The 19,449-nt window shown below is 37.6% G+C and overlaps 2 protein-coding genes across 2 annotated transcripts; both read right to left on the bottom strand.

Annotated features, from left to right (window-relative positions):
* Positions 1 to 309: 309 nt before the first annotated feature.
* slc35g1 (solute carrier family 35 member G1) lies at positions 310 to 8,236 on the bottom strand. Its single transcript, XM_058062553.2, has 5 exons — positions 7,773 to 8,236; positions 6,174 to 6,348; positions 4,340 to 4,474; positions 4,056 to 4,252; positions 310 to 2,486 (listed from the first exon to the last, which is right to left on the bottom strand). The coding sequence occupies exons 1-5, from the start codon at positions 8,092 to 8,094 to the stop codon at positions 2,074 to 2,076; spliced, it is 1,242 nt and encodes a 413-aa protein (XP_057918536.2). The 5' UTR covers positions 8,095 to 8,236; the 3' UTR covers positions 310 to 2,073.
* A 436-nt stretch (positions 8,237 to 8,672) lies between these two features.
* Positions 8,673 to 18,336, bottom strand: lgi1b (leucine-rich, glioma inactivated 1b). Its single transcript, XM_078788727.1, has 10 exons — positions 18,013 to 18,336; positions 17,862 to 17,933; positions 16,296 to 16,367; positions 16,152 to 16,223; positions 14,053 to 14,124; positions 12,904 to 13,073; positions 12,676 to 12,840; positions 12,388 to 12,608; positions 12,069 to 12,315; positions 8,673 to 10,527 (listed from the first exon to the last, which is right to left on the bottom strand). Exons 1-10 carry the CDS (start codon positions 18,204 to 18,206, stop codon positions 10,178 to 10,180), a joined length of 1,635 nt encoding a protein of 544 aa, XP_078644853.1. The 5' UTR covers positions 18,207 to 18,336; the 3' UTR covers positions 8,673 to 10,177.
* Positions 18,337 to 19,449: the final 1,113 nt, after the last annotated feature.

Raw genomic sequence — 19,449 nt, 5'->3', positions numbered from 1 at the left:
CTCACCTCCAGCCTCCACCATGACTGCATACGGACCACTTGTTATGTGCTTTCACTTTTAAGTCCCCAAATACCAGAAAACTCTGCAAAGACAACAGAAAAAGTTGTTATATTTGTCACTGTCTGCTTTTAGAAATATAAAAAAAATTTTAAATCATACCATCATGTTCTCTGTCTGCAGAGAAAATTATGTCTGTGTGCTGTTTCGAGCCTCAAGGATGGGGAAACAAAACAAAAAATCCTCACAAAGACCTTCAAATGAAGTACTACTAAGAATAAACTGTGGTTTTAGTCGCACACATTTAACAAAAATGAATAAGGTCTGAAGTATTTTTTTATTACTGAACTAAATCCATCCTAAATCCATATACAGTATATATCATGTCATAAATGACAGAATAACTATACAATGTAAATATGTTAAACATTACTTGAGTGCATTGCAAGTCAAAAAAAATAAATTCTACTTTCTAATTGTTTATTTTTGGTAGCATGAAAACAAGCCACAATATACATCTAATTTTGCATGTATATATTATTTTCGGCATTGTCATTTTGTGCGAAAAATAATGGTAACAGATATATACTTGTGGATAAAAACTTAAGTAACCCTCATTACAATAGAAAACGCACAACTTTAAATATTCAGTACATGATAAGTCAATTGAATGACATAAGAGTATGAAACCGCCCCCCCAATAAAATGAGGCAGGAGTTAAGACCCAGGGGACGTCTCCACGTTCTATTTTTAGCTTCTTTGGCTCTATCTATACATTTTCTATGCTGCTTATCCTCACTAAATTCGTGGGTATGCTGGAGCCTATCCCAGCTGTCTTCAGGCAAGAGGCGGGGTACACCCTGGACTGGTTGCCAGCCAGCCAATCACAGGGCACATATAGACAAACAATATAGACAATTTGGAGTCGCCAATTAACCTAGCATGTTTTTGAAATGTGGGAAAACGGAAACCGGAGAAAACCAACGCATGAATGGGGAGAACATGCAAACTCCACACAAGCGGAGAATCGAACCCATGTCTTTTCAGCCACTTGACTGTATGGCCTACATGCTAACCACTCGATGTTCGGCCATGTTATATGTGATTTTTTTTTTTTTTGTCCATGAGTTCAAGGCACTTAATTATCAACTGAAGCAATTTTGCTTTTTTTTTTTTTTTACCCCAAATGGCTGCAAGAAAAAAAAAAAATGCAAAATTGCTCTTTAAGTTACGGCATATTTCGTAGAAAGACAAAAAAAAAGTAATTACTTGTAGCGATCCCTGAGAGAATCCTACTTGACTTGATCCAAACAACGTATATAACAAGCGTTCCACCGCTAGCTTAAATAATGTTTATGTTAAGTATGGGCATATTTGTATGTGAATCATAATACTAAATAGAGTGCAGTACCATCTACAACAAGAGGAGGCGCTGTTATGCTATACTAAGTAAGCTTTGGGGACATCATTGTTCACAAGAGGACATTCAAATAGATTTTCTATTCTATCAAAAGTAATTGTAAAATAACAATTAATTGTGTTTTTCCATGATTAGTCAAATTTTGCATTTGTAGTTTATTTAAGTGCTACAACTGCTGGTGTGCGGTGCATTACATCACAACATTTTTGTAATAGTTTTAAGACCTTTTTTTTGACACAGTGAACGGTCCTACTGCTGGCTTTGGTTTTTACTTCATTCAGGCTCATAAAGCATACTGAGCTAAGGCTATCTTTGGTGTCAAGCACGGGTAGGGCCTGAAGTTCTTTTTAAAATCCTCCAAGGTCCATTTCTAAATTACAAAAAAATTTTTTTTTTTGGGTCAAATATTGTAACTGTGTACGGCCCACGAGCCACAGGGTTGCCACCACTGCGGTGAAATTGAACTCTATTGCACTTAAATAGGCAGCAGTGGTTGATACTGAAGTGACTGAAGAAAGCCCCCCCACCGAAACATGCTTGTCTTACTCTTATTTGCCAAAGTAACATCTTCTAGGTCAAAACAAGTAAAGAACACAACAGGAAATGGTGAACCGGGATAAATAAATAGCCGTACTATTTGTGTTAAGCGCTTGTGTTCAGCTTTTGCGTGAGCTGTGGAACCACTTCTTCATCGCCACACCGCTGGTGCTCAAAACAATACACAGCGCCCCCCCGAGGCTCAACCAGGTCGGCGTGCGTCCGAGGAAGATGAACTGGAAGAAGAAAGCGAGAACGACATCCACGGTTCGCATCAGGGCCACGGGGCCGGCCTTCTCCAGCTGCAGGGCCTTGGTTAGGAAGGACTGGCCGGCGATTCCCAGGACGGCGATGAGCATCAGCATCCAGCGGTCTTGGCCGCAGTACGGCAGTTTCCATTCGCCAAGGACGGTGACCATGATGATGCACTGGATGAAGCCGATGACGGCGTAATACCACACTGAGAGGTAGTAGTGGACGCTCTTCCCGATCTTGCGCAGGACGACCATCGTGCAAGCAGCCCCGATTGCTCCTGTGGAAGAACACAAAAGTGGTGACAGGTTTCCGGGAAGTGTCTAACAGAGGTTCGCAATAGGTGGCGCACGGGCAACATCCGGCCTGACAAGGCTATTCATTTGGCACGCCAAATAAAAACACATGTAAAAAAAAAAAAAACATGTAAATATCTATGCTGTTGGCTTTACACCCTGGACTGGTGGCCAGCCAATCACAGGGCACATATAGACAAACAACCATTCACACTCACATTCATACCTATGGACAATTTGGAGTCGCCAATTAACCTAGCATGTTTTTGGAATGTGGGAGGAAACCGGAGTACCCGGAGAAAACCCACGCATGCACGGGGAGAACATGCAAACTCCACACAGAGATGACAGAGGGTGGAATTGAACCCTGGTCTCCTAGCTGTGAGGCCAAATGTAGATATTCATTCATTTTCTACCGCTTTTCCCCTCGCGAGGGTCGCGGGGGGTGCTGGAGCCTATCCCAGCTGTCTTCATGCGAGAGGCGGGGTACACCCTGGACTGGTGGCCAGCCAGCCAATCACAGGGCACATATAGACAAACAACCATTCACACTCACATTCATACCTATGGACAATTTGGAGTCGCTAATTAACCTAGCATGTTTTTGGAATGTGGGAGGAAAGCCGAGGGTGGAAGTGAACCCTGGTCTCCGAGCTGAGGTCTGTGCACTAACCACTTGACCGCCGTGCCGCCCATGTGAATTTCCACATATTAGAAAATTCTACAAATATCAATAAATGAAGCATAGAAACCTGTTTATGACTTTCTAAATATGTTTTTTTAACATTATTAGAGCCCGGTAGACATGAAATAACACCCCTATAGTCACCTTTACACTCCTGTTATTCTTTTTACATGTGGCTTACACCACATTACGCAGTCTATGGGATCACTATAGGGACATAAGTGATGACCGCTGCTAGCATAGCAAGCTACTGAGCTAACTAGTTAGCCTCTCTTATTTACTTATTCTAAACATATGAAAGTGTTTCCAACAGAGCGGGAAAGCAGGACAAAGAGAAATGCCCAAAACTTACCACTTCCACACGAAATGGGAGGATAACTTTTTTCACTCTGTCATGTCAAACATGCCGTGGCTGGTTAAATGTAATATTATGGTAAGGTAATCTAACTAGGCATCAGTACAACACTACATAACTTGTCTTTTTGACTAATAGGCCATCATTTATCATTTTTATTGATCATTTATTTATGATTGGAGTGAGGGATGACTGTACTGTACTGAATACCACCATGAATATAAGACAACCCCCTTTTTCTAAAACAAAAAATACCAAATAATTGCTCATTTTTTAATTCCTAATGTGGAAACACATTGAATATAAAATCAATAATCACGCTCAAAACTTTGTTTGACTCGGCTTTTTAAAAATTGGCATTGTTACCTTTAAAGTACATTTACCCAGAGTGACACATGTTGGGCGATAAGTCATTTGCTGCCAGTTATTAGTTTGCATGTATCAATCTCTCGACCCCAAATATACCTGCTTTGCAACTCAAATGATGAATCTATCGAGCACTTATTAAATCACCTGCAAAGGCGGCAATGGTCCCCTTGATGTGGTTTGTGTAGTTGCCCTCGATGCCTTGGATATGCTCCCCAAAGAGAAATGGCGGCCTGGCAATGAGTATGACCCCCGTGAGGGTAAAAACGGTGAAGACGCAATCCCAGAGCGTACACTTCTCCTTTAGGAATATCCAAGCCAGCAGTGAGGTGAAGACTGGATTACTATGGGTGCAGAGAAAAACAAAGAATGATGGGAAGCGGGAGGAAAAAGTGACAAATGTTTGATTCTGTGACTTGTTCTACCCTCACCTGAACATAATAACAGTGGCATCAGCCAACGGCATCTGCTGAACAGCGTAGAAGAGCAGCATCATCGCGTTGGAGCCGAGAAACCCCCGCAGCATCAGATATATACGTTTATCCCGTGGACCCAGGAAGCCCGTCCTGCAGGGACACAGATATGACGGTGATGGATGAATGGGATGACGGGTGGAGGAAAATGGATGCTGTGCGACAGTGGAAGTCAATGTAAACTACATTTTGAGTAAGAGAGATGACACAGGTGATGGATACTGTTGCTGGAAAGTGGTCCAAAGATAATCTTGTGGAGGGTGGATTAAAAAAAAAAAAAGATGCATGGATGGAAGGACAATAGACGGAAGGACATGTTGGTGAGTCATCATCCAATCTAAAGTATTTTTTTTAATCAATAAAGCCATTATAGGAAGCATAATCTCAAGCACAATTAAGAAATATTACTCAGTATTGAGAGAATCAAAATAAATTGGATGTGAAGATAAATATAACAAACTTTTGTGTTTATTTCTGGTTGGTGTCAGAGCATTATTATGTTTTGAGATGTTTGTTTTCTATTTATTTTAGTAATCAAAACAGGTAAAAATGACATTCATGCATTCATGCAAACTAACTCCACAGAGAGATCGCCGAGGGTGGAATCAAACTTGGGTCTCCTAGCTTTGTGGCCTGCACGCTACAAATGACATAGTTATTTAAAATCACATCACTATTAAACACAAATCAAGTAATGCCACAATATTTAAGTGGCTTATTTTCATCATAAACTACAAAAATATTTTTTCATTATTTTTTTTCAACAGTCATGTTTTTTTTATCTCCACAAAATATGGAAAAACGAGTAACATTCATTCATTCTCTACCGCTTTTCCTCACGAGGGTCACAGAGATGGCCGAGGGTGGAATTGAACCCGGTCTCCTAGCTGTGAGGTCTGCGCGTTACACATATCGGTATCGACAATTCAGAGTTGTACAAAATATTGGCATATCGGTTTTCGGCAAAAAAGCCAATATCCGACATCCATAGTCATTTTAGTAATTGAAATAATAAAGACAAAAACATGTTTTAATATATATATATAAGTTGAAATATAAGAAACAAACAAAATAACGAATAAACTTTTTGTAGAATTTTTGGAAATTTAGGTTGCAGAAAAAGTTGTAATGTTATGAGAATAAAGTCAAAATATCATCCGAATAAATGTATTCATTCATTTTCTACCGCTTATCCTCACAAAGGTCACAGGGTGCTGGAGCCTATCCCAGCTGTCTTTGGGCAAGAGGCGGGGTACACCCTGGACTGGTGGCCAGCCAGCCAATCACAGGGCACATATAGACAAACAACCATTCACACTCACATTCATACCTATGGACAATTTGGAGTCGCTAATTAACCTAGCATGTTTTTGGAATGTGGGAGGAAACCGGAGTACCCGGAAGAAAACCCACGCATGCACGGGGAGAACATGCAAACTCCACACAGAGATGGCCGAGGGTGGAATTGAACGTAAAAATGACATATTTATTAAAAATCACATCAGTTAATGCCACAATATTTAAGTGGCTTATTTTCATTATAAACTACAAAAATATTTTTTCAGGATTTTTTTTTTTTTTTTAACAGTCACGTTTTTTTTTAATCTCCATGAAATATAAACGATGGAATTATTTTGCATGAGTAACAATAAAAATGTATTGTTTTCATACCTAGATATGGTCATTTGTTGGCTTACTAGATTTTAAATATGACTTTAGGCTACACATTATGCAAAATTAAAGGTAAATAAAGGTAATTTTAAGAGTGACTTAGTTTCACCATCATGCTTACTTGTGGTAGATGAGTAATGGCACAATGAAGAGCATTTGGAAGAAGCAACGAAATCCACTGATCTCTAGAGCGTGCACGTCCTTGATTGTCTTCACCAACAAGGAAATCAGGGAAAAGAAGACAGTGGACAAGAAGGCATAGAACAAACCCTTCCCAGGACATTTCTTTGGCTTTCCTGGGGGGAAAGAAAGAAAGAAAGAAAACATTGAAAATGTCAATCCCATGCTGAGTAGTACGCTACTGGACTTGCAAACACAAAACATCTCAAGACAGTTATGTGCAAATCCTGTAGCGATATATATTTGCCAAGATTATATTACATCCATTGTGTCTTTGTGCTATCCTGTAGGGGGCCTTTGCTCAGATAAAGGCCAGATTGTTGGACAAGGTGCAGTCGGTTGCTGGTAGGAGATATGAATCACAAGGTGTAACGCTATCTCATTTCCTTGTTCAGTTCCGAAGACAACCTGTTTCTTTGTCATTGGTGAAGCAATGCAATGCAGTGTCGTGATGAAATAATGGCACATACACACGTACAGTTTCACAATGTGATAGAATCCAGTATAAGTCATGCTTTTATAACAAAATAAACGCCCATAGTTGTAGTATTGCAACACATTGAGGGGTTATTTCTAATATGGGGCCATATATGGTATGGTAAAAACAAAGCTAACTATTCACTCAGCCTTTTTGTAATAATTACACTAATTCCACATGACTTGTGATGAATTAAATTGCCAAAAAGGGGTAAACTATGACATGACTATTGTTGAACTACAAGTCAAATTAGTGTCTGGAAGTACAAATTTAAGCTTTAAGCATCTGTGATGCTAACAGACTGATGGCTAGCTAGGTGACGTCACACGATTTTTAATCCAAAAATATTATACAACTATGCATTCATATAAATACTAAACGTATAATTAATTATGTTGTTCCCAAATTGCCTTCAATATTGCTAATAAGTTATGAAAAACTACCATATTGGTGAAAATATGTGATGCTAAGTTAGATAACTATTGTGGTTAGCTAACGTCAGTTACATGACCTTAGTACCTACCATTGATCCATGATGACGTACAGTATTTACGCTTTCAACTTATAACTTATATATATATTATATATACTATAATACAAGTGCTCAAATAAACATTGAGCATTATATCGTTTAGTGACTTTGGTTATGGTAAAGCTAAATTGGACATCCAACTGATGTTAGCAAACATCAGCTCCGTCACAGTGACGTCACACGGCTGTAAATATAAAAAATATATACACAAAAGCGTAAAATAAAAGCGTAAAACCGCTGAACCAAGCAGTTAAGATTATATCTTTAAAAAATTTGGCTCCGGTGTTTGTAATGTTGATTGTAAATTTTAGCTAAAATGCGAGATGCTGTGACCGACCGTTAGTATTACAGCAGCGTTGCGTTTAAGCTAACATCAGTCACGTGACAGCACTTAATCGCTGTTCAGTGACGTCACGCGGTGGCAAATTAAAACAGGAAGTCTTTTTTAATGAAAAATATATAACTGCTATTTTGGGAGGAAAAAAAATACAGCGATAAATTATGTAAAAGTTAAAATGTAAAAAAAAAACCTTGGCTCCCACTCTCGCCAACGGATGCTGCTGCCTTCGTGTTGACACAGAACGCCGGCGGGCAGAGAGCTCCTCTCTCTTCGCCCTCCTCGGGCAACTTTGGGCCGCCTGTCTCCTTCTCAGCATCCCAGTCGTAGTCACGCAAATTAGCCTTTTCTTCAGTCCGCTTAGCCTCGTTCCAACACCGGCCATCGTGGTCGTCTCCGCTGCCATCACCGGCGCTGCTACTGTCGCCATGACTGGCAACTTTGTGGAACACCACGGTGACATGGTCAACCGCGGTTAAAGCGCTCTCCTGTGGGTAGTGGTTGCGGTCATCCATGGTGAGATGTGCGGGCCGGGCAGCAGCATGCCTCGACACGGCCACTGTCGGCTCTTGGTTCGGACAGAAGTGACTCGAAAAGGGGAAAGTTAATGACTAACCTTGGGTAGGTACACACTCATGCAGTGCTTGCTTTTAGCCGCACGGGGCAGCAGTGAGCACTTCAAAACAGTGCTCTGAACAACCAACCGTTACGCAATCGAACCAGCTACTGGTTACTGTAAACAAATAAATTCTCTTTTACAAACATTTCGCATGACGTGGGATATGTCATTAAAGTCACATTATTAACAATAAACCTTTGATTTGATGACAATTGTGAACTATTTCATAATTTACATGCATACAATGTAGCGTGACGTCATAAACCCCATGTAAAAGCACTACAAGCTTAATTTCAGCCATATTTAGCCATATTTTTTTTACAATAAAACCTTGATAAAGTACATTATATACAGTAAATTAATCAATAATTCAGATTTTTTTTAATTTTATTTTTTTCCCAAGCATCACATTTAACAATGAGTCTTTACTATCCTAACATCTATCTTATCCAAAATAAAACTATCAAAAAAACCCTGTATATATAAATTACTTTATACAGCATCATAAAAAATAAAAGTAAATATTGTACTGTACCAACAATGTAGCGTGACGTCATAAACCCCTTGTAAAAGTACTATAAGCTTAATTTCAGCCATATTTAACCATTCAGTCTGTGTTTTATGCCGAGACAATAAAACCTTGATAAGAAAGTACATTATATACAGTAAATCAATCAATAATTCAGATTTTTTTTTATTTTAATTTTTTCCCAAACATCACATTTAACAATGAGTCTTTACTATACTAACATCTAACTTATCCAAAATAAAACTATCTAAAAAAAAAAGTATATATAAATTACTTTATACAACATCATAAAAATAAGAGTAAATATTGTACTGTATTTGGCAAGTTGTTGTCAGTAAGGTTGTTAGTTGACACAGTGGAATAACAACAATGCTTTTTTTTTTTTTTTTTGTCCAACGAGGCGAAAAAAAAGAGCAAGTGAAAAGAGAGTGAGGTGGGATACCGGTAGTGGGATGCTTCTAGAAGGTCATTCATCCAAACAGCGACACTGTGAGCGTCTGCATCATGCATGGAGTCTTGCGTAACTACAATAAATGGAGATCAGTTCAAAGTGTCTCTTCTGAATATGATTTTCTCCATGGACCACCACTACTTATTCTGATGCTAAATTATTGCTAATGTCAGTTGTGCAATCACAAACACTTAACTTGAGTATCTGAAACAATTCTTTCCTTATAATATGAATAAAAGAATTAACAAATCATCCATTCCGGGGTCTAATTCTAACATTCAACATCTAACATTATGAGATGAAAATGTTGAAATTATGAGATAAGAAAGTTGAAATTATGAGATGAACTCATAACTATGAGATAAAAAATCATAATCATGAGATAAAAACTCAAAATTATGACATTAAAGTCATAATCATGAGATAAAAACTTAAAATAGCCACTTTGCTTGTGTGACATTATTTTGCTATTTTGTAATAATTTTGAAATATATTTTCTTAAATTAGCCGCTATTTATTATATAACAGCTTTAAAATATTTTGTAAAAAATATTTTTTTATTTTTATTTTTTTTATTTTTTAAAATAATATTAACAATATTTTTAAAAACAAAAAAAAATCTGCTGTTATTTATCATACGGTATAATTATTTAAATTTGTGTAAAAAGTGTAAAAAGAAGCTAACTCCTGTTAATATTGAGACATAAAAGCAAAACAATAATCTTGTCACACAAGTGTAAAAAGAAGTTAACCACGACAAAACAAGCCAGCTGTAACTATGACAACGAACGATGGTGATGCTTTCAATGTGAGTCCGCTTTTTCAGTGAATGTTCTTTTGGTGTTTTTTTTTTTTTTTTTGCCCGTGTTAAAAAAAAAACAAAGAAAAAGCAAAATATATGTACAGATTTCGCTGAGGTGTTTGTAGTCCAAAATCCGACTTTAGAGGAATATATTTCCTGGAAAATTGCGGTCGAATTTAATAATTTTTTATGTGGATTTAATTGCTAAGATCGATCATGAGGTGCTCGTATATCTGCGTCTTCCCCTTAAAGCTGGATGCTATCAGAAACTCTCGACCGTCCACTGACACTAAAGAAAATCCCCTTGGGGCCTGGAGGCTCAGTTCTTGGGATGGCACAAAGTGGCCCCTCTTGGCGTCCCATTGGTATATCTGCGTCAGCGAGTAATCGCTCCCCAGAATGGCGTACTGCCAGTTGCCAATGGAGACGGGCTGGAAGACCATAGATCCGCGAGACGGGAACGTCTGGACCTCCTTGAACATGGCGCCGTCCCAACGCATCACCTTGGAGTCCCCGATGAATCTTGTCAGGCATATAAACAGATCTCCTAGTAACAGGGACAAAAGGACCAAAAAGTGCTTTGGTTCGGATTTTATACAATAAAAGCTCTGATAAAACATTCCACTGTTCTCAAATATCTTAATTTTTTCTGCACAAAATAACATGAAAAATAAATAAATAAATCAAGAATAAAGAAAATCAATCAATCAGTAATAAATAAATATAATAATAATAATAAAACAACAAATAATAAAAACTTAAGAAACCACATATAGTTGGTGGGTAGACAAATGATTTTTTTCAGATTAAAATGAACAAAGCATTATTAGAGCCCTGTAGACATGACAAAACACGACTATAATCACATTTATACTCTTTTTATTTACAACATATTGCGCAACTGCAGGGTCTTGAGACACATGCTAACTCGCAAACTAGAGAGCTAGCGACCTAAACGGTAGCCTTCAAGTTATTTCCTTTCAACTTAAATAGCCAAAAACTTACCACTTCCACACGGATAGGGAGGATAACTATTAACAGTTATTTAACCTTTAACATGAACATTAATCAAACGTAATAATTTTTTCTGGGTACATGATACCATACAGCATCCATATCAAACTTGCGCGGGCCAACATTAAACTTTCATATCAAGGCGGAGGCCTCATTTGGCCCGCAGGCCGCGTGTTTGAGACCCCTGATTTAGAGACTTACAGTAACCCGGAGAAAACCCACGCATGCACGGGGAGAACATGCAAACTCCACACAGAGATGGCAGAGAGTGGAATTGAACTCTACTAGCTGTAAGGCCTGCGCGCTAACCACTTTACCGCCGTGCTAAACTTAAACATTCATTCATTAATTTTCTACCGCTTATCCTCACGAGGGTCGCAGGGAGTGCTGGAGCCTATCCTAGCTGTCTTTGGGCGAGAGGCGGGGTACACCCTGGACTGGTCGCCAGCCAGCCAATCACAGGGCACATATAGTCAAACAACCATTCACACTCACATTCATACCTATGGACAATTTGGAGTCGCTAATTAACCTAGCATTCCAAAAACATAGGTTAATTGCCGGGGTGCTGGAGCCTATCCCAGCTGTCTTCGGGCGAGAGGCGGGGTACACCCTGGACTGGTGGCCAGCCAGCCAATCACAGGGCACATATAGACAAACAACCATTCACACTCACATTCATACCTATGGACAATTTGGAGTCGCTAATTAACCTAGCATGTTTTTGGAATGTGGGAGGAAACCGGAGTACCCGGAGAAAACCCACGCATGCACGGGGAGAACATGCAAACTCCACACAGAGATGGCCGAGGGTGGGATTGAACTTGGGTCCCCTTGCTGTGAGACCTGTGCGCTAACCACTTAAACATTCATTCATTTATTTTATACCGCTTATCCTCACAAGGGTCGCGGGGTTGCTGGAGCCTATCCCAGTTGTCTTTGGGCGAGAGTCGGGGTACACCCTGGACTGGTGGCCAGCCAGCCAATCACAGGGCACATATAGACAAACAACCATTCACACTCACTTCACAATCAAGTACTCTGCATTTTCATTGGACAGTAAATCTAACTTACCTTTAACCCGGAAGTGTTTCACGGAGAACACATCCTCCATGTCAGGGAGATCAGTCCTGCGGTCAAACTGCTTCAAGCCCCTGTTCCACTGATAAACCACAGGTCTCTGGGAGCTGCTGGACAAAATCAAGTGGGGTTTGTTGGAAATCTCCAGGTATTCCACATCTGTGTCTCGGTACCACGGATGGAGTGACTGATGGGAGTAGAATCCGTTGCCATTCCATTTGTACACGGTTGTGGAGCCGGCCTATAAGAATGGGTTTGAAATGAAGACTCCGGATGTAAGATCTTGAAATGGGACAAGACAAAAACTGGCAACCTTGGAGCTGTCCGCAATGACGAAGAATGACTCCCCGTCAATCATGAAGATTTCAATGTCGTTCGGTTTGCGGATTTTCAGAATGTCGATGTCTTGGATTTTGATGAACTTGTTGGCGGAGATGTCGCGTTTATAAATGTGGGAGCCGCCGAAGAGCTGCGCGACGATGACGAAAAGATGGTGTTCGATCACCATGGGCTTGCAGACCACAGTGGAAGTGCCTGGAAAAGCAACGCCAATGAATTGTTACTCCGCTAGATTGCTGATCGCGGTCCTGATTCCACTCACTTTCAATGGTGTCGAAACTCCTGAAGGTCATTTCCACGTGATCCCATTCAATGAAGCTGCACGTGCCGGAAAACGGTTGCGCAAACACAACAAACTGGTCTTTTCCCAAGGTGAACGACTCCACGGAAATGGACTCGAACTTCAGCGATTGATAGGCGGCGAACTCTGCAAGAGGAAACAAGCGCCCATTTTCACTCTATAAATAAACGTTATGCTACAGGACGATACCTGATGTGATGCAGTCGAAGGAGTGCGGCAGCAGGTCGTTGATCTTCTTGCCCTGATGAATGGGGGGTCCGCTGCAGTAGATCTGGTCCAGTGTGGCGTTGGTTTGGTGCATCCACTCCACCAGCCACTTCAGCTTGCAGTCGCATATCAGGTTGTTGCCTCGCAGATCCCTTGGTTTTAATAGCATCACATTACACATGATTATATAAGTGTGGGGAGACCACCCAAGAAAAGACAGGAAGCAGAACTGGAGGTAGCAGAGATGGGGATGCCGAGGTTCTCATTGGGAGTGACCATGATGGATAGGATCAGAAACGAGTACATCAAAGGGACATTACATGTTAGCCAGAGGTAGCAGAGATGAGGATGCTGAGGTTCTCATTGGGAGTGACCATGATGGATAGGATCAGAAACGAGTACATCAGAGGGACATTACATGTTAGCCGGAGGTAGCAGAGATGAGGATGCTGAGGTTCTCATTGGGAGTGACCATGATGGATAGGATCAGGAACGAGTACATCAGAGGGACATTACATGTTAGCCGGAGGTAGCAGAGATAAAGATGCCGAGGTTCTCATTGGGAATGACCAGGATGGATAGGATCAGAAACGAGTACATCAGAGGGACATTAAATGTTAATCGGAGGTAGCAGAGATGAGGATGCCGAGGTTCTCATTGGGAGTGACCAGGATGGATAGGATCAGAAACGAGTACATCAGAGGGACATTACATGTTAACCGGAGGTAGCAGAGATGAGGATGCTGAGGTTCTCATTGGGAGTGACCATGATGGATAGGATCAGAAACTAGTACATCAAAGGGACATTACATGTTAGCCGGAGGTAGCAGAGATGAGGATGCTGAGGTTCTCATTGGGAGTGACCATGATGGATAGGATCAGGAACGAGTACATCAGAGGGACATTACATGTTAGATCAAAAAACCAAAGACTTGGGAAGTAAATCCTTTTCTATGTTCTATGGTTATAATCACACTTTTCCTCCTCCTATCACTGCTTAAAAAATACACTTGGGATGCAATGTCTTGAAATTGCCTGGCACTTTCTGTAGTTGAATAACCCACCTAGCCACTATATGTGTAACTAGAGTCATTCATTTTTTGGGGAGGGTGGCAAAGAGTGAATACTCACACTTTAGTCAAAGCATCCATGCCCTTGAACACATCTTTAGGCAACGTCTCAAGGTTGTTGTAAGCCAGGCTCCTGCAAAAAAAAAAGAAAAATATGTGCAATTTCAACCGGAACTCGAAAAGCGACTATCTGTTTGAAATGAAAATTAAAATGAAAAGTGAGTTTCAATTCATGAGCGCTGCATTATTTATTTGGGACTTGCTGTACCGAGCGTAGAGTTCACTTTCCTCTGCATTTTTTTCCATTGCTGCACTCCCTAAAACAGACCATTACTGAGCAGACGAGACAAGATTCCGACAGCCCGTTTAATAATGCATCCCAATCAAAGGAATTGCGTATTCGTCAGCACAATACTAAATTCCTACTTGCAGCATTGACATCATTACACGTGTAAAGTTGTGCAATATTTTTTAAGAAGCAATGCTCAGAACAATCTTCCAGGAAGTCACTACTCTGCAGACTTCCACCCACTACTAAAATAAAATCACATCCTGTTTACACGTGTTGTAAATGCAAATGTCACCATTGCTTGGTTTAGGTTGAAATCAGTTTCAATCTAAAAAGAATCATTAATCCTCAAGTTTTACATTTTTTCACACATTTTTTTATATACTGTATCTGCATGGGATTTAGCTAAAAGGTTTAGTTGCACCCCCACAAACCTTAGGAAAAAGAGAGCGAGCTAAAAGGGATTATAGGTCACCTTGTTGAAGGCGACGGCACGGTTATATGTAGCCTCGACCTGCAGGTCGCTCACATGTCAGGCTATTTCCAAGCACTGCACTTCAACACATTGGTTTAATGTTCTGTGGCTGCAAGCTGTACTATTAGATTGGAAGGATTAGGACACTTTGCTGAATTAGGTTAGGTCACTTTTGGTTTTTTTTGCAAATTATTTAGAAATGTTTTTTTTTGCACTACAGCAACAAATTGAGAGCGGTTTAACGGGTGACTTAAAAAATAAAATAAATAATAAATAACATTTTAATGAAATAAAATTAAAATTAAATTACAAAATCAAATAAGTTAAAATGGTAAAATAAATAAAACTCAAATTCAGCCACTATTTATTTTGTAATTATTTAGAAATATATTTTTTTAATACATAAAATATAATCAGCTGCAATTTATTATATAACATCATTAAAATATTTTTAAAACACGTTAATGTAAGAATTTTTTGTTTTAATTTTATTATCATTTTAAAATAATTTTAAAGAATATTAACAATAAACTATATTTTTAAAAACCAAAAAATCTGCCATTATTTATCATACTGTATAATTATTATTTTTTTTAATTTAAGCAATATTGCTGTTTTATAAGCTATATTTCAAGCATTAAAAGACATTATAAGATGTTGACATTATGTTATTTGTTTGATATATAAATTAAAAAATGTATATAATTAAATAAAACAAATTTAAATTGAATAACATCAAATTGAACAGATTTTGAAATAGCCACTTTGTTGGTCTAATAAGCGTTAACATAAGAATTTTTTATTTTTATTTTATTATTATTTTAATTTTTTTTAAATAATATTAACAATAAACAATATTTTTAAAAACCAAAAAATCTGCCATTATTTATCATACTGTATAATTATTTTAAAAAAAATTAAAGCAATATTGCTGTTTTATAAGCTATATTTCAAGCATGAAAAGACATTGTAAGGTGTTGACATTATGTTTTTTGTTTGATATATAAATTTAAAAATGTATATAATTAAATAAAACAAATTTAAATTGAATAACATCAAATTTAACAATTTTGTAATAGCCACTTTGTTGGTCTAATAAGCATAGAGAGAGACCTTAAGGTGCCCTTTAATAGCAACCTTATACTAATATAATATATATAATCGTAATTAATAATAATAATTTTAATTTAATAATTAATAATAATATATAATAATATATATTACAATATTATAATATTATACAAATTTTTGCAAGAGTGAAGGTCACAAACAACAGGAAGAAAAACCACTTAGGTTGTGCCTCATAGCCTGCTCTTCCTGAATAAAATGCCTTTCAATGACAATATTGTGCTGCAAAGGCACTATTAATGCACGTAAGGGGATAGATGGAACTCACAGATGAATCAATGTCTTCAGGCCGCGGAATGCATACGGGGATATTGAAGCAATCTTGTTATTCTCAATAAATCTGTGAAAAAATATTAATTGTTAATACTGCATTTTTTTATGAGCTTCACCATTTCCAAAACAAAGTACTCACAGATATTCCAGATGTGGCAGACCCATGAAAGCATCCTCATCGATTACGTCAAAGGAATTAGCCGTGAATAATCTGTGGGTGACAAAACAAGCACATGAGACTCATTTGCGGGAAATAAGAATAAGCAACGTTATGGCATTAATTATTTATACAGATGTATGTTTACAATAATATAAATGACATCCGACAGCAGGTAGATTTAGTTAATTACAGAGAGTATAGGGTGTTATTATTTGTATTAATGCATGTTTAAAATAAAATGCATTACATTATGCATTAGATTGACTTGAAATATGGGCTAATAATTATAAACGCAATCTTCACTCGCTAAATGTGCTGCAAAAAAGGCCAGTAAGGATAATTCATAATGCCGCCTACAGAGAACATACTAACTCCTTATTTTTAAAATGACAAATACTTCAACTTGCTGATATAGTTCATCTTCAAACAGCTAAAAAAATAACCAATTAGCTAAAAATGTCATCCAATACTTTAAATTAAATTAAATTAAATTAAATTAAATTAAATTAAATTAAATTAAATTAAATTAAATTAAATTAAATTAAATTAAATTAAATTAAATTAAATTAAATTAAATTAAATTAAATTGTCATATCACCTCGTACTTTGGTGCAAGGTACATTAAAAAAACAAACCTTAAACTGTATTATGGAAAGCAGGAAGTGAACAAATGTACCAGTTACTGATTGTAAAAGTACCAGATAGAGGGGTAGGATTTAATAAGCTTTGCTTCTTCCTACTCCTTTTGGACAAATAAAATAAAATAAAATTTAAAAAAAACTTAAATTATATTAGGAAAGCAGGAAGTGAACAAATGTAACAGTTACCGATTGTAAAAGTACCAAATGGAGGGGTAGGATTTAATAAGCTTTGCTTCTTCCTACTCCTTTTGGACAAATAAAATAAAATAAAATTTAAAAAAAACTTAAATTATATTAGGAAAGCAGGAAGTGAACAAACGTAACAGTTACCGATTGTAAAAGTACCAGATGGAGGGGTAGGATTTAATAAGCTTTGCTTCTTCCTACTCCTTTTGGACAAATAAAATAAAATAAAATAAAAAAAAAACTTAAATTATATTAGGAAAGCAGGAAGTGAACAAATGTAACAGTTACCGATTGTAAAAGTACCAGATGGAGGGGTAGTATTTAATAAGCTTTGCTTTTTCCTACTCCTTTTGGACAAATAAAATAAAATAAAATAAAAAAAAAACTTAAATTATATTAGGAAAGCAGGAAGTGAACAAATGTAACAGTTAGCGATTGTAAAAGTACCAGATGGAGGGGTAGGATTTAATAAGCTTTGCTTCTTCCTACTCCTTTTGGACAAATAAAATAAAATAAAATTAAAAAAAAACTTAAATTATATTAGGAAAGCAGGAAGTGAACAAACGTAACAGTTAGTGATTGTAAAAGTACCAGATGGAGGGGTAGGATTTAATAAGCTTTGCTTCTTCCTACTCCTTTTGGACATGTGGAACTGTGAACTGATTATGGGATGCATTCAATTGTAATCTGATGCATGTTCAAATGAAATCATACTTACAGTAGTTGCAGGGCAGGTGTGTGTACAAAGCTTCCTCCTGTGATTTCATTGAATCCAGACTTGACAAAAGACCTGGACAAAATTTGTAGTAAACAATAAAAAAAAAAGGATGATGCATATTAACACATATAATATAACACCAGCTACTTACAGTGAGAGGACATCTGACGGGAAAGTGTGAGGCACAGATCGGACATTCTCACACAGGGCATTATCTTTAGTACAGGTACATCCAGAGGGGCACCGGGGCTGCTTCACTCTCCGTCCTTCTGCTTGAAGCCACCACGCAGCGACCAACACAACCAGGAGAGTCCATTCTGTCACTCTTCTGCTCGGGGATGCCATTTTTTTTTCTGTTGTCCCAGTGGAGACTTCCAAGCATCCGCGTGTGATTCCCAAAATCCTGACTCCGATTTGCAGTAGAGGTCTGTTGTGGGGTTCCAAATGGGCACAGACAACAGACCCCCCCTTCCTTTGCTTCCCTCCTCAAAATGTTGTCTGCTTCTTATTAGGCTGCTGCATACAAAGAAGTTGGCCACAGATGGAGAGAAGGTTGGGGTGAGAGAGAGAGAGAGAGAGAGAGAGAGAGAGAAGGGGGGAGGAGATGCAACCCCAAACAAAATGCACCTTTTTTTTCTCTTATCCATGCTTTTATTAATATAATTACATATGCACGACTAACAAGAAGACAGCTATTGTGAGCGGGTGCACCTGCCTCATTCAAATTACACCCCCCATCCACCCCCCCCTCCATGCTTTGCTATCATAGTGCCGAAAACACACATGAAATATTCATACGCTGCACTTGTCATGTTTAAAATTAATTGCATTGTTTTCAAGCAGAGCCACATGAAAAAAAAAACAGGAATACTTCTTTATAGATTATACATTTCCGGTTCTGTTTTTGTCCGACATTGGCCCCCTTTGTTCTAATGGGTGGGTGGATGGATGGGGGTGGCACAAAACACTGGGCCTCTTTCTTCGCCGCCACCTTTTGACTTCAAATTTAACGCATAAGAGCTTCTTTTATTTTCCACTTCAGTATTTAAACGCCTACATTGTATTTTCCAAGGAGGGGCGGACATCTTCATTTTTTTTTTCTTATATGTTATGTTATGTCAAGATACATTAACATTATATTAATGAAATAATACACAGTCAGAAAATATTTTTTTTAAATCAATTTAAATTTGTTTTATTTAATTATATACATTTGCTTTAATTTTTTTAAAATAATTGTATTGTATGATAAATAATGGCAGATTTTTGGGGTTTTTAAAGATATTGTTTATATTATTAAAAAGAATTAAAATAATAATAAAATAAAAATAAAAAATTCTTATGTTAACGCTTATTAGACCAACAAAGTGGCTATTACAAAATCTGTTAAATTTGATTTTATTCAATTTACATTTTTTTATTTAATTATATACATTTTTGAATTATATATCAAACAAAAAACACAATGTCAACACCTTACAATGTCTTTTCATGATTGAAATATAGCTTATAAAACAGCAATATTGCTTTAAATTTTTTTTAAAATAATGATATAGTATGATACATAATGGCAGCATTTTTGGTTTTT

Source organism: Doryrhamphus excisus, unplaced genomic scaffold (genome assembly GCF_037039965.1).
Source record: "Doryrhamphus excisus strain RoL-2023G ecotype Guam unplaced genomic scaffold, RoL_Dexc_Guam_v1.1 HiC_scaffold_24, whole genome shotgun sequence".
Classification (NCBI taxonomy): domain Eukaryota; kingdom Metazoa; phylum Chordata; class Actinopteri; order Syngnathiformes; family Syngnathidae; genus Doryrhamphus; species Doryrhamphus excisus.
Note: the sequence above shows the minus strand (reverse complement) of the source record. Positions and strands in the feature narration are given on the sequence as shown.